The sequence below is a fragment of the Salminus brasiliensis genome, chromosome 8, assembly GCF_030463535.1.
Source record: "Salminus brasiliensis chromosome 8, fSalBra1.hap2, whole genome shotgun sequence".
Classification (NCBI taxonomy): Eukaryota; Metazoa; Chordata; class Actinopteri; order Characiformes; family Bryconidae; genus Salminus; species Salminus brasiliensis.
In genome coordinates this window covers 27,984,419-28,010,345 of record NC_132885.1, presented here as the reverse complement: position 1 = coordinate 28,010,345, position 25,927 = coordinate 27,984,419, and the positions used below count along the sequence as shown (strand labels likewise).

The following is a 25,927-nucleotide window of genomic DNA, read 5'->3' as shown; positions in this document are numbered from 1 at the left end:
ACCATTAGGCAAACTTCAGAGGCATGTTATCAATAATCTTTATTGGAATGTACTGTAAATGTGGTGCTTAGTTGGGACATTTCACTTGAGTTCTCTTGAGTCTTTGCCACAGACATCTCTTTAAACTAGGCTACATATATCTGACGTGACATGACATGTGTGATGGATCACTCACAAACCAATAGGGTGTCAGAATGGTTTATACTTCTCATTCAACCACAATCACATTCACACGTTCCAGATGATGTGATTTATCTGTTTTTTTTTTGAAGGATGAAAAGCTGGAATGGAAAACGGAAATGAAATAGGAGTACCAAGGCTATTTTTAAAATGTATGGAGAAATTACAGATAATTGTGTGAAAATGTAAGAAGTAGATAGATAACCAAAATGATGACAAAAAGTATTTACTAGTATATACACCTCTGCCCGCCCTAAATCAATCTGCGCAGTGCACGGTTGACGGCTCGCCAAAACATTGCTAAAATAAGTGATACTAAAATGTCTTTTTGTGCTTTATCCATGCTTTATGCCCCTCTGCTTCAATCAAATGTGATTATAATACACATTCCATACTTTAATTTAAGAGTATTTGCATACATTTCACCATGTTGGAATTACAACACTGTTTTACACAGCCTCCCACATTTCAGGACACATCATGTTTAAGTTGTAGCATATCTTTTGAATGCAATGGCTACTTGAAGTCTCTAATGCAGCCGTCTTTTGCCCTTAGGGATGAACCGATCAAGTGATTTTGCCCCGATCCAATCCAATCTCTCTGATGCATTCCGATCTCTGTGCTTATATAAATAATACAGCCACGCAGTTTAGATAAGAATGTCCTGCTAATTAATACTGAAGTAAAAACACTATGCTTATTAACATTTTATATATAAAGTTTTATAGTGGGTGAATGAGCTATGAATGAGGTTTCTACAGTGTGCATATATTAGCATTAGCGTTAGCCTCCATTCTGCTCCGAAGATGATCTTCAGTGCTGGTTTAAAAACAAAGGCTGTTAAACAAAACATTTTAGTTTTATGAAGTTTTCAGATATTGTAGTCTGTTTTTTTTCACTGTAACATAGCTCCACACTGCAGACTCTCACCTCTTTTATTTACCTTCTGCGAAGGCTTATCGGTGCTGCTGGTCATTGATGATGGTGCCTTGAGGACACCCAGATGGTGCCCTGAACATTGTGGCTAAAACAAAGGGAAATGGGACACAATGCGTCTCGAGGACACAATGTAATACGATCACTCAAATCACATACAGGGGTGGTCAGAGAGGCATATATGGACCCAAAAAATATGAACCACATCGTCCAATGTAAAAACTTCAAATTGAAAGCCATTCCGGTGTCAAAGCAGACGCAGTGGGAGAGCAATGGCATTAAAGAGCACCATGCTGATTCATGTCCACCTCCAGCGGAAATGAAGTTAGAGACCGATCACAAGCGGCCACAGGAGACTGTGAACGGCTATGGGTTTTGGCAGTGATTTGTGATTGGATCATATTACTCCATATTAGATGCATATTAATACTGTATGTGAATGGGCCCCAAAATCTGATCTTAAGAAAAAACATTTCTCATTCACTCAAAACAGTAAGAACTAAAAATAACATCAGTATATCTGTTATTTTTAAATATTTGCAAATTGCAACAGTTTTTAGTTCTTAATATATATATTTAAAAAAGGTACACAAAACATTTATAAAAAGGATCTCTCTATAGAGAGATATTAAGAATATCTCTCGATAAGGCTGGATAAGGATGAGTAAAGCCTTAAAAGAATTTGTACTTAATTCACAGTTCTGTGTGACTGGTTGGGGGTTTTATTCATGTGACCCTGTTAATGTTTCTTTAAAAATCTTTTGAATTAGGGTGTTTTTCCCTCTATTCCTTATCGTGGTCTTCCGTTCAGTGCTGCCTGTCTTATCAACTCAGCAAATGTGGACCACTTTTGGGTAAATACACCAGATAACTCAATTACCATATTTGCATGTTTTGAATGAGTCTCATAAATATTTAAAAACTGTACTGAATATAATATTAATTTGAGTATTAAACTCTGTGAAAAACGTTCACCTTTATGCATTCTTGAGGAGCAAATATGAAAGCATTTTATGTATTGGAACCACTAGGTGGCACTATAACGAATAATAGCAGTTCAGCACACAGTGACATTTTAGAAAGAGTGGTATGATGCATGTCTCACATAAATAACTGTCGTTCTGTATTGTTTATTCCAATAACTTAGAGCTGTGAGGAACATTTCTATTGGACATAATGAGGTCTTCTGATGTCCAGTCATAATGTCTTCTGATGTCCAGTTTTAGTTGAGCTACAACAAAGGCCAGTCTGAAACATAATGCTTCCCCTTTTTGGAGTTGCTGTAGGCAGAAGTGAAAGTGAAAGCCACTGTTGTCTCATGTCAGCAGCTGTTTCCAATTAAAGGCCAACCAGGAGGACAAACTAGACCCACAAACATGAGAAACATATTTATTGTACATGTTTCCTCTTTAACTTCCACATAGCTAATTACCCGCAGACATGCTTGGTCTTTCAGAAGAAAGGATGTGCTTTATAGGAGAGAACTTTCCTGTTTTTGCAGAAAAGCCTGATGTACTTTAAATCCATGTACAGTCGGGTTCAAAATAATAGCAATTCAACCTGACTAATCAGATCAATCACTGCTTTTGGTAGAAATGATATTACTACATGGCAAAAAATAAGGTTTAGTAGAGTTATAGAAACCACAACCAGACCCAACATCCATGATATGTATGCTCCTGAGTCTATGTAGTTGAATAATTAATTGAAAGAGGCGTGTTCAAAATAATAGCAGTGTAGAGTAGAATTAGAACAAGTCCAAGTCTAACTGTAAATAAAAGACGTGCTGCAGAGGATACAATTTGACAAAGAGAAATGGAGAGACTCTTTAGGCCAGTCAATGTGTAAGATTGTTTTATTTAGGATCCTAGGGCCGCAGACAGTTTGTCAGACGACTCCCAAACACTGAATTCAAGCCACAGTGCATTCAGAAGACGCACTGTGAAGCACGGTGATGTTTTTTGTACTATGGTGCCGGGCCTAATTACTGCATACGAGGGATCATGGATCAGTTTGCATTTTTTTTACTAAGACTTGCAGAGGTCATGTTGCCTCATGCAGAACAGGAAATGCCCTTGAAATGGGTGTTTCAACAAGACAACCACCCCAAACACACCAGTAAGCGAGCAGCATCTTGGTTCCAGACCAGAGTGGCCAGCCCAAATCCCCAAACCTTAATCCGATTGAAAGTGTGTTCTAAAGGGGTGACCTCAAAAATGCTGTTTCTGAGGCAAAACCAAAAAATGCAGAATATTTGTGGAAAGTTGTCAAATCATCCTGGGCTGGAAAACCTGTTCACAGGTGTCAGAAGTTGGTTGACACAGATGTGAAGCATAACTAAATATTAGTTTAGTGATTCAAAGGAATGCTAAATCCTAAAGATTTCAATTTATACAGTAAATAAAGTTTGTAAAAATATGCAGATATCCTGTAGTCCACAATGAGCTCTTTGGTCTTCTCTGTGTTGAGGAAAAGGTTGCTGCCAGATGCTGGGTCTTGAACACAATAACAGTTGCTACCATAAAATTATCATATAGTAATCAAAGGTGTTTTTTTTTTACCAAAACCAATATAAAAAGGTTCTGAGGCTATTACCACAAACTAAAGAATTGTCCTAATAGACATGTTTTCAAACTGGTGTCTGGTTCACTTCACTGTGCAGTTCAGCACTGAATAGACCACATAACTGTGTGCTTGTGTGCAGTTACACAGACTGTGAAATTCGTTAACAACCATAAGATGTATAAGATAATATGTTATAAATTATAAGTTTATATATATATATAATAAATAAATATATATATATATATATAATAAATAAATAAATTAATTAATTAATAAAACTGCTTGCCAATCTTCAAGGATTATCACTTTCCTGGTGGGACCAAACAACGTTCACTTCACCCCATACATTTACCACACCAAAGACTTTCCTCTCCAACTTACATACAGTTGTTTGTAAATAGCTTGTGTATTTTTTTTTGCTCTTTTTGATTATTTGTTTATTTATATGTTGGTTTGTTTGTGCATTGGATCTTTGGGGAAGGGTTGTGTTCTGGGTAAAAAATATATATATTAAATAAATAACATAATTGTTATTTTTCTCTGCTACAAAGACTCTTTTTTAGGGTGGGATCACCTGGGCTGTATATTAGTTTGTAACTGAACACAAGCTGCTGCTTAAAGCTTTCAGCCCTCCATGGGGCCCGTTAACAACTTATTTGTTATTTCTTATTTCTTATTTCTCATTAGCATTAAGTGTGTGCTTAACCCTGTAAAATTGAATGCATCACTAACAAGCTTTCTAACAAAATCCAATATGTGGTACTGTGTGTGGCATTCCTCTGAAACACCAAGTCAGATGTAAACCATCTGAGTCATTTGCATGGAACTACAGTGAATGCAACAAGTTCAGCATCCATTTTTGTCAGCATGTGTTTGTTGTCAGCGCTCAACAGCCAGGCAGAGGATTAAATACACCACACAGCTTGTCCAATCACAGCAGGCAATATGCTTTAAAAATGACAGCGTTGAGGAATACAGTCACAGAGCTGTATGAATATATTTATATATTATATATTATATATATATATATACACACATGGTAAAATTCCAGGTTTGTGGTTGGTTGTTTGGATTATTCCTTCTTCGTCTTCTTCTTCTTCTTCTTCTTCTTCTTCTTCTTCTTCTTCTGCTTCTTCTTCTTATTATTATTATTATTATTATTATTAGGATTTATTGTTTTAAGCATTTATCATTTTGTCTGGAAAAGGCTTAGTGAGACCCCCCAAACAAGGTCATTTGGGAATACTGTTGACATGAAGGGGTATACGTGATCTGCGGCAATGTTTAAGTAGTAATATCTACATGAACCCCTAAGGTTTCCTAGCAGAAAACTGCCCAGAGACTGTCGGCTCTCCTTTTTTCCAGTGATGTGTACTGGTGCCATCACTTCCCAAGGTAAGTTATGCACACAAATCTGGCTGTCCACATAATGAAAAAGAAAACCTGATTCATCAGACCAGACCACTTTCTTCCCTTGCTCCATGGTCCTGTTTTAATGCTCACATTGGAGCATGACCGATATCTGGCTTTGCGGCTACTACAGCAATCTACAATGCACTGTCCTGACACCTTTCTAACACAGTCAGCATAAACTTTTCAACACACTAACTAAATGTAATTCCACAAAAACAAAAGCATGGTACAAGACACACATGCAACATAGCAAAACTAGAGCAGTCATAGGCTTTGTGTAAAATTCAAAAGCAGTATGTGAGAATAGCTAGTGTGACCGAATAGGAGAAATGAAGGAATGATCATTATCAGTAATGAATATGACAACTATTCTGGACCAAATTTGATATTTAAAAATAACAATGAACAATGATTTCAAACTAATACAATAGCAATAAGCATTAGCTATATCATTATCTATTATTAATGCACACAGTATTATCACATTGCTTAAATTAATGCTTACATTAATCAGTATCTTCAACAAATGTGGAGGCGATTGCTTATTTATGGATTTGTGTATACTGCGGTTTTATTTTCAGATGTGAAAAATTGCTAATGGTATGGGCTATTTCTGCCATGGTGCCAAGAGGCTCATGTTTATTTGCCTCAGAGAGTCCTATTCTATTTGCAGTGCTTCACTACAGGGACTAGCTGTGTGTGTGCATTTGCACATCTGTGTCAGCAATGGGTGCAGCTTAAACTAGCTTAAACTAAATAGGTGTCCACAAATATTTAGACATATTATTTAGGTGTTAGGGGTTTTGTAGTGATGTCCACCACATTCTTAGTGGTTGACTGTGGATTTAGAGGCCCTGTGTTAAGGGCAGCCCTGAAGGAATTGTCAGAAGTAGCGGAAAGGTCTAGTCATTGCTTAGCAATAAGAATGGCCCAAATTGGTTGGGGTAGGGCAGTGTGTGATTTAATGTTACAGATGCTAGATGTAGCACAGTGAGAAATGTAGGTTGATTCTTAGCATATGCTGTTAATGTAATGTTGTTGAGGTTGTGCATAAAATCTACATATAACTGGTGGGTTAATTCAGTGAAACACTGAGAGACAGAAAAGAAAACACATAGTCATAGCACTCGTATTGCAGTGGAGTTAATGATCTCAAAAAAGCTAAATGGACTCAGATGTTAGCATACCTGGAGACTTCCTAATATAATGAGTTTGAAGGTGTACAGGCTAACATCTGTGTTCATGAGTCTACAGTCAGTAAAACCATTGAACCTTGAACAAGTAGTATGTCTAAAACAGGAAACCACAAAGGAAGCCGCTGCTTACCAAATAGGATACTGCTGCATGCCTAAAGTTTGCAAAAGAGCACATTGACACTCCACAACGATTCTGACAAAATGTTTTGCTGTTTGACAGATGAAAGTAAGATTTAACTATTTGGAAATATCGTCTCAACCGTAGATTATGGTGGAGGGAATGTTATTATTTGGGCCTGCTTTGCTGCATCAGGGCCTGGCCATCTTAAAATCATTAAGGAGGAAGAATTCCCAGGTGTATCAAACAATTCTACAGGATAATGTGAGAGTGTCTGTACGTCAGCTTGAACTCTGTAGAAGTTGGGTGATGTAACAGGACAACGACCCAAAACACCAGAGCAAGTCCACAACAGAATGTCTTATGAAAAACAATATTCACCTTTTGGAGTGGCCACGTCAGACCCCAGAGCTCAGACATACACTGACTTTAAGAGAGCTGTACACATGTGGGTTAATGCAGGAGCTATGTCTACACACTTTGATCACATTACTTTACTTTACTTTTCTCTTTACTCTGAACACTGTTTACTCCCTCTCTGTGAGATGCATGGTGACGTTGTTTTAAATAAGGCATGAAAGTGAAACTAAATGTGCAGACTTAGCGTTCTGTCTAGAAAGAGTATGGAATCTAAAAACTTTAAATTCTGAGAAAATATTTACACCTCCACCAGAGTTCAGCTTATTGTTTACTTAAACCAAAGACACAAGTGCTCCATAACTCTGCTTTTAAGGGATTCTCTGCTGAAAACAGTCATTTCTTTGACTTTTGCTTTGACTTACAAAGATCAGCACCAACTGAACCAAATCTGTAAATCTCTGATTAGATCTTGCTAAAAGTGCTAGACTAAGAATTCTGACTGGATCTAGATGAAACCTACTTTTTAATGTTGAGCACACAGGCTGCAAAAGCTGGGGCAAGACTGAAAACAACAGGTTGCATAAGCCACACCCCTGTCGCACACATATAAAAGAGCTCTGTTTTGACCTGCCTGTCTGTTGGTGTCTGTAAGTGAATGTGCATGGATCTTAAACTGTAAAGGAGATTTTCGTGTCAGAGGAAGATGGTCTTCTCAAAAACAGGTTGAAAAGTTTGTTGTTTAAAATATAAGAAATGAAAGACAATATTTAATACATTGTGTGCATATGAAGTGTTACAGTGTTTCCTAATTGTTATAATAAAGCAGAAAACCAAGGTATTTGTATGTTTTTTCTAGAACTACTATACAGCTTTTCTGTGGGTTTTGTGTGTCTGACCATGCATATTGCATAGAATTGCATAGCAACATTGTTTTTTATACGTAAAACGTTCGTCAAATTTGAGGCTTTGTTTCAGTTTGTTTCAGTACAAGTCATAAACAGTGCAGCTTTTTGTTTGTGCGAGTACGAACATGTCTTTGAAAAACAGGAAGAACTAGTCCTGCACACACATATAAACACAAGGTCTTGTTTCATTTGTCTTCATTTGTGGACTAATTTGAATATATTTGGATGGTGTTTACTCCTACTTCGGATTGGAAATATGTTTATCAGACCAAGACAGCATAAAAACAATGTTTCAGTCTGTACATTCTACTGTACATCTCCTGGTTATTTCTCTGTTCTCTATTTTAGAGAAAACGAAAGTAACAAATAAAGCCTTTAAGTAAACAAGGTCTTGTGAGTAATAAAGTACACTTTACATTCAGCATTGCTTTTATTTTTTCAGATTACAGTACTGGGGGTTACCACAGCCAAGGAAATCTGATGATTCCACACAAAAAAAAACATAACAGAACCACCAACTCAGAGCCATTTATCAAACCAACACTAAAGCAGGTAATGAAGTGAAGAGGAGGAAATCACCTTTAATCCAAGTATTTATATTTCAGTGCAGAAATAATCAACTGCTAGTTACTCTGTTGGGAAATGAAAATGTTATATATACATTTTCATTATATCATATATATCATGAAAATGTTGTCAGCATTGATGAAATCATTGTAATATGCTGGTTAATTTAATAACAACAGTGTTCAGAATATAATCTTTCTGGAATGTTGTTTGTCTCTTCTGAGAAGCACATAATCCTTTCATTTTTCTTTTAGCTGGCAGATCAGCTTCGTGAAAAGATTGTGTCACAACTAAATGCTAAGGTGAGTGATCAATAATTATCAATAAAAAGTTATTTAATTCATGTTTTGTTCCATATTTTACTATGCACCTCTGACACAACACAATGGCTCTTGTTTAAAAGAGATGATAGACGGATCATTTGGCATTGTTGATTTTGAAATGCTTCATTTTTTTCTATTATTTGGTTGTGTTTATTCTCCAAAAGAAATCTCAACCTCACCCACAACAAAAAGATTTCACCCTAGATGAGTCAAAGGACTTCCTCAGAGAACTAGCAGCTGAGCTAGATAAAGTCCTGCAGGTAAATAAGTAAGGATTATTAAAAGCATGCCATACCTAGAGAATGAGAAAGGTGCTATATAAAGCAAATGTATTATGATTATTATTATTAGTAGTAGTAGTATAATACTTGGTAAGTGAATAAATAAAATGAGTTGAGTTAAACTAAAACATTTATATCTTCAGCTCAAGAAGGTCACCCTTCTGTTTGGTGTAAATAATGGTGAAATCAGTGAGGAAGAGAGCCGGACTGTGGTTCTGCAGTGGGCTGATGAGTTGAGGATCCAACAGCAAAACATAAATAGTGTGAATCTACAGATACAAGCAGACCACGAAACCTCACAAAAGCTCCACAGAGTACAAGAAGCAAAGCTAACTCTGTCTGCATGGACATGGAGACTTAACAACATGCAAAAGGTTAATTCAATTAAACATTGACCTTTAGTGGTGGAATGTATTCACTGCTACAAAATGTCTGACCCCATCTACATCTGAACATGTTTACATGTGAATCTATAACAGACTGTTTTACCTTCTTTAGGAATCAGTGAGTCTTAGAAAAGACTATGAAGCTATGTTAAAGGATCTGAGTAAACAGTGGAAGAACGGCCATCTGGTCAACTTTCTGGCAATCATGGATTTCATCATCAGAACTATGCTACAGGACAACAAGTCTGAGGTACATGCAGTCATATAGGTACATGTCTGAGGTACATGCAGTCATATAGGTACATGTCTGAGGTACATGCAGTCATATGTTGGGTTTTTCCTAAATAAGAGCATGATGTGTATTCAGTATCCAGAATTAGATCACGGCTGCTTATGTGTTTTTCAGGAATCCATTCAGAAACAGTGGTTTAAGAGTCAACAGATGTTTAAAAAAGCAGGTGAGACATTATTGTTTGTAGTTTCTTTGTACACGATACATCCTTATTAAATGCCCTAAATATATATATTTAATAAATATACATATTTTTTCAGGTGGAGTGTATATCCCTGTCCCAGGTCAGAATTTTGTCAGCAGACTTGTTTTATTGTTGTTGTGACACATGTTTAGTTTTATTATTTTGTTATGTTGGCTTATTGTTACATATTTCTATTTTTCAGTATGGAATTGGATCACAAGACTACAAGGTATCACATTAATATGCATAAAAAGTTTTAACTATTTCAGATCCAAATGCAACAATAAATGATAATCATTCAAAATTGACACTTGACCCAAAATACAACAACATCCAGTTATAAAATACATATAAATTATTATATCAAGTAAACTTCAACACAATTTACCCTGTATAATCATATTTTATATTCACATTATTCTTTTTTTAGCTAATGTTACACTAGATCCAGAAACAGCGAACTCAAATCTGTTGCTGTCTGAAGATGGAAAAACTGTAAGAACTTTGACACATGAGGAGAGCAAGTCCAGCACCTTCAAGGAACTCCATAGAAGCTGTTCGAAATTTGACGGTTGGACGTGTGTGCAAGCTGCAGATGGCTACACCACAGGCAGGCATTATTGGGAGGTAGATGTACAGAGGAAATGTGATTGGAGAATAGGTGTAGTAAAGGATTCTGCTCCACGAAGAGGTTTTGTTAACATGAACACAACAGCTGGGTACTGGACTCTGCGTCTGCAGCTCGGCTCTTTGATGGCGATGACTGATCCAGTCACCAGACTTAATCAGCCCACTCCCTCCAGGATAGGAGTGTATCTAGACATAGAAGAAGGCCAGGTTTCTTTCTGTGATTCAGAGAACAGGAGACATATTTACACATTTAAAACAGACTTTAGGTCTGAGAGAATTTACCCTGTGTTCGGCACAGTGGAGACAGACAGACCTATAAGAATTATGTAGAGAAAATTGTTAGTGAAAGAAGTCCATTTTTATATTTTTGCTATTATATAGGTATAACAAATTCTGCCAAACAGCTTCAAAAGAGTAATTATAGATGGGCTATTTCATAATCTGCCACCCAAATATATATATCCAGCCCAGAGGCCTATGATTACAAACTTACCACTGATAAAGGGCTAGAGGACAGCAGAAGTGAAAAGATCAAACACATTAAAATAGGCACACAGTATATCTCAAAACATGTACCTATGTTACATTTTTAATGATTTGTTTTTGTAAATTAGACATTACTAGATGATGATGAATGGTGTAAATATGTGTACATTGTGTTCTGTAATGTAAATGTGAACCACTTTTTTATTCCTTTAGCATTACGCACTTTATTTTTTTTTCCATTTGTTTTGTTTTGTTTTGTGATCAATATAATACGTAAGTTTTGTATCATAATACTTTTATCATTTGCTGTGAATATGTAGCTTTTCTACTTGCAGAGCAAGTAAATAGATTATATGTGTAATTCTGTATCAATAACTATGCTTTTCTATAGTCACTGTTCTGTATAGTCTTGAATCTGCTGTAAGTATAAATGTACAATTCATTTAGTTTGAAAGAATGTTGTAATTCTATCTTTGTTTTAACCATATTATTAAAATTGCAAATCATTAAACTCTGATGTTTACGATTAATATTTTGCCATTTTGTCAGGAGTAGGAGAAAGAGATCTGTTAATAAACAATATTATTAAAAATAATAAATGTAGCTGCATCCTTTACAATAATGTGTATAATATGTACATATAATATGCAGGGGCGATTGTAGGTTTAGAGGTTTAGGGGGTGAGCACCCAAATGAGAACAGCTCATTAAAAAACTAAAAAGACATTTTATTAAAAGTAAAATATAATAAAGGATCAACTATATGTATATATATCCACTTACTGGTCACTTCATTCAATACACAGATCTTGTCCATTTTATCAGCTCCACTTATCATAGAGGTGCACTTTGTAATTCTACAATTACAGACTTCAGTTCGTCTGTTACTCTGCAGACTTTATTATCCTCCTCTTACCTGTTCTTTAATGATCAGGACCCTAACAGGACCACCACAGAGCAGCTATTATTTTGGTGGTGGATCATTCTCAGCACTGCAGTGACACTGATGTGGTGGTGGTGTGTTAGTGTGTGTTTTGCTGGTTCAACTAGATCAGACACAGAAGAGCTGTTGGAGGTTTTAAACACTATATGACCTCACTGTCCATCTATAAGGTGCATCCACTCTGTTGGTCCACTTTGTAGATGTGAAATCAGAGGCCGAAGCTCATCTGCTGCTGTACAGTTTGTGTTGATCATTTTCTAGTTTTACATCAGTGATCACAGGATGGTGCCCATGGGACACTGTTGGCCAGATAGTTTTGTTTGGACCACTGTTTTCAGTCCAGTAGTGGCACTGGGGTGTTTAAAAACATTAGCAGCTCTGCTCTATACCGATGCAACACATTGAAGATTGAGCTTCTGTGAGATAGGGTGACCAGATTCAGGGCATGAGAGACTTGGGGTGAGTGTGAGTGTGTCATGCCAGAATAATTAGAATAATTTAGATCAGACACACCAATTCTAATAATCACTTATCAGTTGCTGTATTTTCGTTGTTAAAATAATTGGTTTAATCATATATTCTCTACATCCTAACAGTCTAATTAAAGGACAGTGAATGTAACAGAAAACGTTTGAACAGTTCTTCAGCTTATTAACTTTGGCTTTAATGACTTTCATGTCAATCTGGAGAATCTACACATTTATCACACACTGCTCAGCAGTGCGTAGTCCTCCTGATCTTTCTACAGGTCCTTTAAATATATGGCCATGCATGGGGCTTCTATGGCATTCCATGTGGTTGCTAGGCAGTTGCTATGGTATCCCAGGTGGTTGCTATGGTTTTTCAGGTGATTGCTTTGGTGTGTGTAGTGTGGTGTGCAATGTGGTGTCTGTGTATTGTGGAATGATAATGATGATGATATCTCAGTGGCTCATTATATGGCTATAGGAAAAATTGCACCCGCTTTTCCTTAATATTTTAAAAATTATGAAGTGTAAAAGTGTAACGTATAAATATTTGTAATTATTATTATTATGATTTCAATTTTTTGTCTCTTTTTATTGAATTAAAAGACAAAAGAGAATGTATTGCATATCTTTCAACACTATATTACCATTCCCAACAGTACTGTCATTACGCAGCAGCCTGCATATAACCGCAGTATTTTACCAGTATAAATAAAGAAAATTCAAGACCAAGATCAACACTCCATCACCATTACAAACTGGTTGTGACAGTACCGACACCGGGTGATGACAGGACAGGTTTTCAGATTTACCATCAGTCTCTTTTTAATTTTTCATAAATTAAAGTTAAATGCATCACTTTCTAAAACTAAGTTTTATACTGTGAGAAAGTTATGCAAAAGGACCCCTAATAGAAGAGTCACCCATTTGATATATTAAATTATATTATATTATGTAGTCCTTATGACTAGAATTTGCTGGCTTTCAATCAGGTGTCTGTTTTCTCCTGATTATTTTACTTTTCACTTTGAGAGGATTGATGACCAACTTTAAAAAAGCAACAGTTTTTTAATCAATTTTGGAGGCTGTGGGGTTCACTTAGAATGTTGTAGGACCTTAGATTTACTCCTGACTCTGGGTAAGAGAGGGATCTGTTCTCTTTCTCAACCTGACAGCCTCTCCAATCAAGACCTGATCATGTATGCTTCTAAACCATGATGTCCCCGTGCCGCCCCCCTATATTAGCAAGTGTACCTTAGCAACCTGAACAGAAAATGCATTCATTTATAACCTTCTGGACCTAACCATCACCTGTCCACATCACTCTAAAAAGCTGAACATGTAACAGAACATCTACAGTTTGTGCTGTGTTTAAACTCAGACAATGTTGATCAGATCAAGATCTAACACATTAGGGAGAAAACCATAAAACCATGATCACACACAAACTACAACAGGCTGCTCGTAACTATGAACAAAAATGGCAACAAACAAAATTCGAAAGTAGCCATTTCCTATTTCCTGCCTTCTTACAACCACATTCTAAAGTTTCCATCTCACTATTGAGCACTGCTCATATTGATCAACGTGGAGCATTCTAAAATACCTGACCGTAAATTGCCTGTAACAAGTGAAAAGACAGGACATGAGAGAATTAGACAAGATGCTAAAATCTGTAATGATATGGTTAAAAAATCGTTTCAAAACTCTGATGGAGGCAAAATGAAAGGGATAATTATAATACCATGTTTGTTTATCATAATACCAACAAAAGCTACATAAACTACAAAAAAGTCATACAGTCCTTCTTGTGAACTGAAATCTATTGAGAAAAAAAGAATTGAAGAATCTAAGGTGTGTGAGACAGGAAATTAGGTTTGCACGAATGTTACAAATTCATGACAACCAGAGAAGTGGTACACACTGTGCACCTCCAAGTTCCTTTACCAAGTAGCCATTACCAACATCAAGCAAGTGCTGTTTGCTTGTGCTCTTCCATACATTGATAAGCTTTTGGCGAAATGAGAGTGTTGCACTCAAAAAGAAGGTGGCATTTACTTTGCATCTATGTAAACATTTACTCATGCTTGTTTTTAGTTTCCTTTTTTTACTACGTTTCTCAGCAAATAACCACACCCTGTTGTACTGCAGCAGGAAACACCCCTCATCGTGACTTCCTTTTGAAAGTAGCAAGGCAGTGTGTCTACGGATAGATAGTCCTTTAGAGAGATGAACAGGTTTAACTTTGTCATTGCTCAGTACAAGACAATGACATTCAGTTAGCATTAACCAGACGTGGGAATAACCAGACATGTATCTACAAAATTAGATAAAATATATTTTTATACAGAGTGCAGAATATTTACAGTCTATTGCTATTCCACAAAATAAATATGTATGATGTATCTAGTGTACAGTATACAGTATGATGTGTATTAGTGAATGCTAGGTATAAATAAGTCCAGTGTATACAGTATGTGGACAGTACACTTTAATATGGGCAGTAATGTTTATGGGCAGTGGTGCTTTATTCTGTGTAGTGTGGAGTTCAGCAGAGTGACAGTGGCTGTAAAGAAGTCGGTCCTGAATCGACTGTTTCCGGCACAGATAATCCTGTATCACCTCTCGGAGGATGTGCAGTGTGTGGCTGGGGTGTGAGGAGTCCCTAATGATGCAGAGATGTGAATGCCCAAAAAAACACGCTCTACGTCAGTCTTGTTAAATTGAACAGGAGAGTGTGTGCAGCCTTTGGTTTCCTGTAGTCCACAATGAGCTCTTTGGTTTTCTCCATGGTGTTTATGCTGGGTCTTTAACACAATAACAGTTGCTACTATAAAAATATACACATAGTAATCAAAGGTGTTTTTACCATGGTGGTACCAGGTGGTATTACCACAAACTAGAATTTTCCCAATAGTTTTCAACACATCAGTAATTCATGATAAATGGGTTGCTACTATGTACTGACCACACAGGGTGCCATATCTTTTTTAAGTGATCTTGTGTCACAACACATGAGACAGAAGTCGATTGGACATGAGCCCTGCCTTATTTACACTGATCAGCTATGACATAGAAACCACATGCCTAATACTGTGTAGGTCTCCCTCATTCCACAGACTTCAGAAAGCGTCCTGTGGTGTCTGCCACCAGATTCTTTAAGTTGCACCATGGATTTTTTTGTCCAGCATATCCCACTGATGCACAATCTGGAAAATCTGGAAGCCAAGTCAACACCTTTAACTCTTTTTCATGTTCTTGAAACCAATCCTGAACCATTTGTGCTGTGTGGCAGGGCACATTATTAATAACTCTAGCTATTAAACACAAGCTGCTGATTAATCCTCCTGCCCTCCATGGGGCCCATTAACAACTCTGGGGTACTACTGGCTACTGGGGGGTTTATTCAAGTGACCCTGTTCATGTTAATGTAATGAATTAGGATTTTTTTTCCCCTATGTAGCAGTCCAGTGCTGCCTGTCTTATCAACTTAGCAAATGTGGGCCACTTTTTGGTAAATACAACAGATAGCTTAGTTTACATATTTGCTTTTGAGTGAATCTCTTTCATATTTAATAACTGTACTGAATATAATAGTAATTTGGGTGTTAGACTTCACCTTTATACATTCTTACGGAGCAAATATGAAAACATTGTATGTATTGGAACCATTGGTGGCACAGTAAGAAAAAACTCCAATTCACATTTTATAAAGATTAGTATGATACACGTCTCACATAAATAACTGCAGCGCTGTATTGTTTAGTCCAATAGCAGAGTTGTGGAACATTTCTATTCATTCCTGATATATTAGAAGATAACTGACGTCTTCTGATGTCCAACAAAGGTCAGTCTGAAACATAACGCCTCCCCTCTTTGGAGTTTCTGTAGGCAGAAGCAAAAGTGCAAGCCACTGTTCACTGAAGCTCATGTGAACTTCAACTGAAAGTCAACCAGGAGGACAATCACGCTCCACCTCAGTCCTGCTGATTTGAACAGGAGAGTGTGTGCAGCCTATTCTGCAGGCTATTACAACAAACTATAAAGAATTGTCCTGATAGACAGGTTTTTACACTGGTGTCTGGTTCACTTCACTGTGCAGTACAGCACTGAATAGACCACATAAATAGGCCTGTTTAAAGTTACCTTTTTGCAGACACCAATATCTATCTAACTTATTTCAGTTATTATTTCAGTAGCATTATGTTGCACTACAAGGCTCAAGTAAGAGAAAAAAGTGTGTGCTCAACCCTGTAAAATTAAATGCATCACTAACAAACATGCAGGTCATTTGCATGGAACTACAGTGAATACAGCACTTATCTTTTTGTCTGGGAACTGTTTAGAAAGGACCCCCAAACAAGGCCATTGGGGAATACTGTTGATATGAAGGGGTGTACTTGATCTACATGAACCCCGAAGGTTCCCTAGAAGAACACTGCATCAGCATCAGACTACCAGCTTCACTTTTTTCCAGTGTGCCCTGGTGCCATCGCGTCCCCAGGTCCCCAAGTCCAGGTCATCTTAGTCCTGATTTGTCGTTCTGTCCCTCAGTTTACTGTGCCCCTCATTTACCCATCTTGTTTGTCATCCCTGTTTTGTTGTTTACCCTGCCTATTTTAATAAAGTCTTGCATTGTACCATCCCTGCAAGTGTTTCACTTGGGGTACGGTCCTGAGGAACCCCCCTGGGTTCCTGCTGGCCACGTCCTGGACCCCGCCCTGACCTACGAGTTCCATTCTCGGAATCTGAGTAAGCCGGCTTCCAGGCCCCGAGGGCGTCCCAGGAGAGGGTGTCCCCTCCCCAACGCCCCACGCCACGCAGACCCCCTGGAGGAGTGGCCTATTCCCTGGCTTGTTGGTCTGCGGCCGACCATGCATGACAGGTACACACATTGGAAGGGCATTATAATAATAATAATAATATATTTTTTTAAAAATAATAATAATAGGGGTTCCACAAATTGGCTGTTTCATACAGTCATTGATTCCAACATATAGCAACAGAGCCATCACCAATAGAAGGTTATCTGGTTATGGTGAGTTTGACTGGGAGTGCTGGACCTCACTGTTGAGCCTTCTGGGATTGTTGTGTGCTTGATTCAGTGAAACACTGGGAGACAAGAGAAAACACAGGTGGGTGGTTTCTACCTGATGACCCCTGTGAAGAGTTTGCTAGGTAGAGGGTGATTGGAGGATGGATGAAGGGAATTCTGTATTTATTCTGTATTATTTATTGATTCTATTTTTACTGTATTTATTAATGCTTTGTACTATTAGTGTGTTAATGTTTGACGTTAGTTTTAGTACGTTAGTTTCCGTTCATGATCTGTTCCCAGTTGTTACTTTATTAGCTAAAATATGTATTTGTGATATATTTATCTTATTCAGTGACTGTTTAACATGCTGTGGTCACTTTTCTAAAATACAAATAAAACATAACCTTGTTAACATAAATATCAGTAATTATTGATATATTCATTTCCTAATTGTCTTTAGTTTACATAATCATTTCCTCAAAACACAAAAATCTTAAAGATGTATTGGGACTATACTTAACTTGTGTAACTATGTCTGTAATACACACTTTGATCACATTACTTTACTTTACTTTTCTCTTTACCCTGAACACTGTTTACTCCCTCTCTGTGAGATGCATGGTGACGTTGTTTTAAATAAGGCATGAAAGTAAAACTAAATGTGCAGGCTTTGCGTTCTGTCTAGAAAGAGTATGCAATCTAAAAACTTTAAATTCTGAGAAAATATTTACACCTCCACCAGAGTTCAGCTTGTTGTTCAGTTAAACCAAAGACACAGGTGCTCCATAATCCTCCTTTTAGGTGATTCTCTGCTGAAACCAGTCATTTCTTTGACTTTTGCTTTGACTTACTTAAAGATCAGCACCAACTGAACCAAATCTGTAAATCTCTGATTAGATCTTGCTAGTGCTAGACTAAGAATTCTGACTGGATCTAGATGAAATCTACATTTTAATGTTGAGCACACAGGCTGCAAAAGCTGGGGCAAGACTGAAAACAACAGGAAGAAAGGCTGCATAAGCCACACCCCTGTCGCTCACATGTAAAAGAGCTCTGTTTGACCTGCCTGTCTGTTGGTGTCTGTAAGTGAATGTGCATGGATCTTAAACTGCAAAAGAGATTTTCGTGTCAGAGGAAGATGGTCTTCTCAAAAACAGGTTGAAAAGTTTGTTGTTTAAAATATAAAAAATAAATGACAATATTTAATATATTGTGTGCATATGAAGTGTTACAGTGTTTCCTAATTATGATATTAAGGCAGCGAACCAATATATTTTCATGTTTTTATGTTTTTCCAGAACATTAGAACTACTATACAGCTTTTCTGTGGGGTTTGTGTGTCTGATCATGCATTATAACTGCATAGCAACATTGCTTTTTACGTAAAACTATCATCAAATGTGAGGCTGTTTCAGTTTGTTTCAGTACAAGTCATAAACATTATAGAGTACAGTGTGCGAGTACGAACACGTTTTTGACATGGAAGACAGGAAGAACTAGTCCTGCACACACAGATAGACACGAGGTCTTGTTTCATTTGTCTTCATTTGTGGACTAATGTGAATATATTTGGATGGTGTTTACTCCTGCTTTGGATTGGAAATATGTTTATCAGACCAAGACAGCATAAAACAATGTTTCAGTCTGTACATTCTACTGTACATCTCCTGGTTATTTCTCCGTTCTCTATTTTAGAGAAAACGAAAGTAACAAATAAAGCCTTTAAGTAAACAAAGTCTTGTGAGTAATAAAGTACACTTTACACTCATTCAGCATTGCCTTTATTTTTTCAGATTACAGTACTGGGGGTTACCACAGCCAAGGAAATCTGATGATTCCAAACAAAAGAAAACAGAGAACCACCAACTCAGAGCCATTTATCAAACCAAATCTGAGTTGTGTTATGCAGGTAATGAAGTGAAGAGGAGGAAATCACCTTTAATCCAAGTATTTATAATTTCAGTGCAGAAATAATCAACTGCTAGTTACTCTGTTGGGTAGTAAAGTGATTTCTGATAGAGTTACAATGCCAAAGTTGTCAGAATTGCTGAGATCATTAGACATGGTCAGTTTTGTATGAAATTTACCATGTTACATGCTTATTTACCAGGTTATATACATGTTTGTCCTTCTGAGAGACACATAATCCTTTATCCTTTTTCTAGCTGGCAGATCAACTTATTGAAAAGATTCTGTCACAACTGATTGCTAAGGTGAGTAATCAATAATTATCAATAAGAAAAAAAGTCATTTGATTCATGTTTTTGATCCATATTCTACTATGCATTACTGACATAATGCAATGGGTCTTGTTTTTGTTTTTAAAAAGATGATAGATGGATAATTTCGGATTGTTTGTGTTTTAATGTTCATGTTTTTTATTATTATTATTTGGTTTTGTTTATTTTACAAAAGAAATCTCAAGCTCACCCACGACAAACAGATTTCACCCTAGATGAGTCAAAGGTCATCCTCAGAGAACTAGCAGCTGAGCTAGATAAAGTCATGCAGGTAAATAAGTAAGGATTATTAAAAGCATGCAATACCTAGAGAATGAGAAAGGTGCTATATAAAGCAAACACATTATAATAATAATTATTATTATTATTATAATTAGTAGTAGTAGTGATATAGTAGTAGTAGTATAATACTTATTATTGATATTATTGGTAAGTGAATAAATATAATGAGTTGATTTAAACTAAAACATTTATATCTTCAGCTCAAGAAGGTCACCCTTCTGTCTGGTGTAAATAATGGTGAAATCAGTGAGGAAGAGAGCTGGACTGTGGTTCTGCAATGGGCTGATGAGTTGATGATTCAACAGCAAAACATAAATAGTGTTTATGTAAATAGTGTACAGATACCAGCAGACCATCAACCCACAAATCAAGAAACCTCACAACCCAGAGTACAAGAAGCAAAGCAAACTCTGTCTGCGTGGACATGGAGACTTAACAACATCGAAAGGTTCATTCAATTAAACATTGACCTCTAGTGGTGGAATGTATTTACTGCTCAGTGTTACTACAAAATATCTGAACATGGTACATTTGAATCTATCTATCTAATCTTCTACAACAGATTCTTTTACCTTCTTTAGGAATCAGTGAGTCTTAGAGAGGACTATAAAGATATGTTAAAGGATCTGAGTAAACAGTGGAAGAAAGGTTACCTGGTCAACTTTCTGCCAGTCATGGATTTCATCATCAGAACTATGCTACAGGACAACATGTCTGAGGTACATGCAGTCATATAAGTACATGTCTAAGGTACATGCAGTCATATAAGTACATGTCTGAGGTACATGCAGTCATATAGGTACATGTCTGAGGTACATGCAGTCATATAAGTACATGTCTGAGGTACATGCAGTCATATGTTGGGTTTTTCCTAAATAAGAGCATGATGTGAATTCAGTATCCAGAATTAGATCACGGCTGCTTATGTGTTTTTCAGGAATCCATTCAGAAACAGTGGTTTAAGAGTCAACAGATGTTTAAAAAAGCAGGTGAGACATTATTGTTTGTAGTTTCTTTGTACACGATACATCCTTATTAAACGCCCTAAATATATATATTTAATAAATATACATATTTTTTCAGGTGGAGTGTATATCCCTGTCCCAGGTCAGAATTTTGTCAGCAGACTTGTTTTATTGTTGTTGTGACACATGTTTAGTTTTATTATTTTGTTATGTTGGCTTATTGTTACATATTTCTATTTTTCAGTATGGAATTGGATCACAAGACTACAAGGTATCACATTAATATGCATAAGCAGTTTTAACCATTTCAGATCCAAATGCAACAATAAATGATAATCATTCAAAATTGACACTTGACCCAAAATACAACAACATCCAGTTATAAAATACATATAAATTATTATATCAAGTAACCTCAACACAATTTACCCTGTATAATCATATTTTATATTCACATTATTCTTTTTTTAGCTAATGTTACACTAGATCCAGAAACAGCGAACTCAAATCTGTTGCTGTCTGAAGATGGAAAAACTGTAAGAACTTTGACACATGAGGAGAGCAAGTCCAGCACCTTCAAGGAACGCCATAGAAGCTGTTCGAAATTTGACTGTTGGACGTTTGTGCAAGCTGTAGATGGCTACACCACAGGCAGGCATTATTGGGAGGTAGATGTACAGAGGAAATGTGATTGGAGAATAGGTGTAGTAAAGGATTCTGCTCCACGAAGAGGTTTTGTTAACATGAACACAACAGCTGGGTACTGGACTCTGCGCCTGCAGCTCGGCTCTCTGATGGCGATGACTGATCCGGTCACCAGACTTAATCAGCCCACTCCCTCCAGGATAGGAGTGTATCTAGACATAGAAGAAGGCCAGATTTCTTTCTATGATTCAGAGAACAGGAGACATATTTACACATTTAAAACAGACTTTAGGTCTGAGAGAATTTACCCTGTGTTCGGCACAGTGGAGACAGACAGACCTATAAGAATTATGTAGAGAAAATTGTTAGTGAAAGAAGTCCATTTTTATATTTTTGCTATTATATAGGTATAACAAATTCTGCCAAACAGCTTCAAAAGAGTAATTATAGATGGGCTATTTCATAATCTGCCACCCAAATATATATCCAGCACAGAGGCCTATGATTACAAACTTACCACTGATAAAGGGCTAGAGGACAGCAGAAGTGAAAAGATCAAACACATTAAAATAGGCACACAGTATATCTCAAAACATGTACCTATGTTACATTTGTTTTTGTAAATTAGACATTACTAGATGATGATGAATGGTGTAAATATGTGTACATTGTGTTCTGTAATGTAAATGTGAACCACTTTTTTATTCCTTTAGCATTACGCACTTTATTTTTTTTTCCATTTGTTTTGTTTTGTTTTGTGATCAATATAATACGTAAGTTTTGTATCATAATACTTTTATCATTTGCTGTGAATATGTAGCTTTTCTACTTGCAGAGCAAGTAAATAGATTATATGTGTAATTCTGTATCAATAACTATGCTTTTCTATAGTCACTGTTCTGTATAGTCTTGAATCTGCTGTAAGTATAAATGTACAATTCATTTAGTTTGAAAGAATGTTGTAATTCTATCTTTGTTTTAACCATATTATTAAAATTGCAAATCATTAAACTCTGATGTTTACGATTAATATTTTGCCATTTTGTCAGGAGTAGGAGAAAGAGATCTGTTAATAAACAATATTATTAAAAATAATAAATGTAGCTGCATCCTTTACAATAATGTGTATAATATGTACATATAATATGCAGGGGCGATTGTAGGTTTAGAGGTTTAGGGGGTGAGCACCCAAATGAGAACAGCTCATTAAAAAACTAAAAAGACATTTTATTAAAAGTAAAATATAATAAAGGATCAACTATATGTATATATATCCACTTACTGGTCACTTCATTCAATACACAGATCTTGTCCATTTTATCAGCTCCACTTATCATAGAGGTGCACTTTGTAATTCTACAATTACAGACTTCAGTTCGTCTGTTACTCTGCAGACTTTATTATCCTCCTCTTACCTGTTCTTTAATGATCAGGACCCTAACAGGACCACCACAGAGCAGCTATTATTTTGGTGGTGGATCATTCTCAGCACTGCAGTGACACTGATGTGGTGGTGGTGTGTTAGTGTGTGTTTTGCTGGTTCAACTAGATCAGACACAGAAGAGCTGTTGGAGGTTTTAAACACTATATGACCTCACTGTCCATCTATAAGGTGCATCCACTCTGTTGGTCCACTTTGTAGATGTGAAATCAGAGGCCGAAGCTCATCTGCTGCTGTACAGTTTGTGTTGATCATTTTCTAGTTTTACATCAGTGATCACAGGATGGTGCCCATGGGACACTGTTGGCCAGATAGTTTTGTTTGGACCACTGTTTTCAGTCCAGTAGTGGCACTGGGGTGTTTAAAAACATTAGCAGCTCTGCTCTATACCGATGCAACACATTGAAGATTGAGCTTCTGTGAGATAGGGTGACCAGATTCAGGGCATGAGAGACTTGGGGTGAGTGTGAGTGTGTCATGCCAGAATAATTAGAATAATTTAGATCAGACACACCAATTCTAATAATCACTTATCAGTTGCTGTATTTTCGTTGTTAAAATAATTGGTTTAATCATATATTCTCTACATCCTAACAGTCTAATTAAAGGACAGTGAATGTAACAGAAAACGTTTGAACAGTTCTTCAGCTTATTAACTTTGGCTTTAATGACTTTCACGTCAATCTGGAGAATCTACACATTTATCACACACTGCTCAGCAGTGCGTAGTCCTCCTGATCTTTCTACAGGTCCTTTAAATATATGGCCATGCATGGGGCTTCTATGGCATTCCATGTGGTTGCTAGGCAGTTGCTATGGTATCCCAGGTGGTTGCTATGGTTTTTCAGGTGATTGCTTTGGTGTGTGTAGTGTGGTGTGCAATGTGGTGTCTGTGTATTGTGGAATGATAATGATGATGATATCTCAGTGGCTCATTATATGGCTATAGGAAAAATTGCACCCGCTTTTCTTTAATATTTTAAAAATTATGAAGTGTAAAAGTGTAACGTATAAATATTTGTAATTATTATTATTATGATTTAAATTTTTTGTGTCTTTTTATTGAATTAAAAGACAAAAGAGAATGTATTGCATATCTTTCAACACTATATTACCATTCCCAACAGTACTGTCATTACGCAGCAGCCTGCATATAACCGCAGTATTTTACCAAAGAGTATAAATAAAGAAAATTCAAGACCAAGATCAACACTCCATCACCATTACAAACTGGTTGTGACGGTACCGACACCGGGTGATGACAGGACAGGTTTTCAGATTTATCATCAGTCTCTTTTTAATTTTTCATAAATTAAAGTTAAATGCATCACTTTCTAAAACTAAGTTTTATACTGTGAGAAAGTTATGCAAAAGGACCCCTAATAGAAGAGTCACCCATTTGATATATTATATTATATTATATTATGTAGTCCTTATGACTAGAATTTGCTGGCTTTCAATCAGGTGTCTGTTTTCTCCTGATTATTTTACTTTTCACTTTGAGAGGATTGATGACCAACTTTAAAAAAGCAACAGTTTTTTAAACAATTTTGGAGGCTGTGGGATTCACTTAGAATGTTGTAGGACCTTAGATTTACTCCTGACTCTGGGTAAGAGAGGGAACTGTTCTCTTTCTCAACCTGACAGCCTCTCCAATCAAGACCTGATCATGTATGAAGTGCTTCTAAACCATGATGTCCCCGTGCCGCCCCCCTATATTAGCAAGTGTACCTTAGCAACCTGAACAGAAAATGCATTCATTTATAACCTTCTGGACCTAACCATCACCTGTCCACATCACTCTAAAAAGCTGATCATGTACCATCTACTAATAATCATTACGAACAGTGAAAAGAACCCCCTCCCCCAATATACTGATGTTTAAAAATACATGAATAAAATTATTCCCTGTAATAGTAGGGTGACCAGATGTCCCCCTTTCCCGGACATTTGTATTAAAAACAAAGGGATTGCGGACTGATCTTACGTCAGAATTGCCTTTTACACATTCTGGGTGTGGATTTCTAAGGCTTGAAATATGCCTGTTTATGTCCTGCCTTCTTCCCACCACCATTCTAAAGTTTCCATCTCACTATTGAGCACTGCTCATATTGATCAACGTGGAGCATTCTAAATTACCTGACCGTAAATTGCCTGTAACAAGTGAAAAGACATGACATGAGAGAATTAGACAAGATGCTAAAATCTGTAATGATATGGTTAAAAAATCGTTTCAAAACTCTGATGGAGGCAAAATGAAAGGGATAATTATAATACCATGTTTGTTTATCATAATACCAACAAAAGCTACATAAACTACAAAAAAGTCATACAGTCCTTCTTGTGAACTGAAATCTATTGAGAAAAAAAAGAATTGAAGAATCTAAGGTGTGTGAGACAGGAGATTAGGGTTCCACGAGTGTTACAAATCCATGACAACCAGAGAAGTGGTACACACTGTGCACCTCCAAGTTTCTTTACCAAGTAGCCATTACCAACATCAAGCAAGTGCTGTTTGCTTGTGCTCTTCCATACATTGACAAGCTTTTGGCGAAATGAGAGTGTTGCACTCAAAAAGAAGGTGGCATTTACTTTGCATCTATGTAAACATTTACTCATGCTTGTTTTTAGTTTCCTTTTTTTACTACGTTTCTCAGCAAATAACCACACCCTGTTGTACTGCAGCAGGAAACACCCCTCATCGTGACTTCCTTTTGAAAGTAGCAAGGCAGTGTCTATCTGCGGATAGATAGTCCTTTAGAGAGATGAACAGGTTTAACTTTGTCATTGCTCAGTACAAGACAATGACATTCAGTTAGCATTAACCAGACGTGAGAATAACCAGACATGTATCTACAAGATTAGATAAAATATATTTTTATACAGAGTGCAGAATATTTACAGTCTATTGCTATTCCACAAAATAAATATGTATGATGTATCTAGTGTACAGTATACAGTATGATGTGTATTAGTGAATGCTAGGTATAAATAAGTCCAGTGTATACAGTATGTGGACAGTACACTTTAATATGGGCAGTGGTGCTTTATTCTGTGTAGTGTGGAGTTCAGCAGAGTGACAGTG

At 36.6% G+C, this 25,927-nt stretch overlaps 2 protein-coding genes across 2 annotated transcripts; both read left to right on the top strand.

The window, feature by feature from the left end:
• Positions 1 to 7,410: 7,410 nt before the first annotated feature.
• Positions 7,411 to 11,421, top strand: LOC140561283 (E3 ubiquitin-protein ligase TRIM39-like). The gene is made up of 10 exons (XM_072686385.1): positions 7,411 to 7,490; positions 8,116 to 8,225; positions 8,495 to 8,542; positions 8,728 to 8,823; positions 8,988 to 9,218; positions 9,343 to 9,480; positions 9,637 to 9,688; positions 9,783 to 9,806; positions 9,909 to 9,935; positions 10,137 to 11,421. The coding sequence occupies exons 1-10, from the start codon at positions 7,472 to 7,474 to the stop codon at positions 10,664 to 10,666; spliced, it is 1,275 nt and encodes a 424-aa protein (XP_072542486.1). The 5' UTR covers positions 7,411 to 7,471; the 3' UTR covers positions 10,667 to 11,421.
• A 6,901-nt stretch (positions 11,422 to 18,322) lies between these two features.
• On the top strand, positions 18,323 to 22,500 carry LOC140561285 (E3 ubiquitin-protein ligase TRIM39-like). The gene is made up of 8 exons (XM_072686387.1): positions 18,323 to 18,426; positions 19,063 to 19,178; positions 19,435 to 19,482; positions 20,373 to 20,510; positions 20,729 to 20,780; positions 20,875 to 20,898; positions 21,001 to 21,027; positions 21,228 to 22,500. The coding sequence occupies exons 1-8, from the start codon at positions 18,360 to 18,362 to the stop codon at positions 21,755 to 21,757; spliced, it is 1,002 nt and encodes a 333-aa protein (XP_072542488.1). The 5' UTR covers positions 18,323 to 18,359; the 3' UTR covers positions 21,758 to 22,500.
• The last annotated feature ends 3,427 nt before the right edge of the window (positions 22,501 to 25,927 follow it).

Excerpts from the sequence above, each read along its gene's own strand:
- LOC140561283 (XM_072686385.1), top strand. Across the intron at positions 8,824-8,987 it reads AGCTAGATAAAGTCCTGCAG|CTCAAGAAGGTCACCCTTCT; the intron begins GTAAATAAGTAA and ends TTATATCTTCAG. Across the intron at positions 9,936-10,136 it reads TTGGATCACAAGACTACAAG|CTAATGTTACACTAGATCCA; the intron begins GTATCACATTAA and ends TTCTTTTTTTAG.
- LOC140561285 (XM_072686387.1), top strand. The coding sequence starts at position 18,360 with ATGTGCATGGATCTTAAACTGCAAAAGAGATTTTCGTGTCAGAGGAAG. Across the intron at positions 19,179-19,434 it reads ATCTGAGTTGTGTTATGCAG|CTGGCAGATCAACTTATTGA; the intron begins GTAATGAAGTGA and ends TCCTTTTTCTAG. Across the intron at positions 20,781-20,874 it reads ACAGATGTTTAAAAAAGCAG|GTGGAGTGTATATCCCTGTC; the intron begins GTGAGACATTAT and ends ATATTTTTTCAG.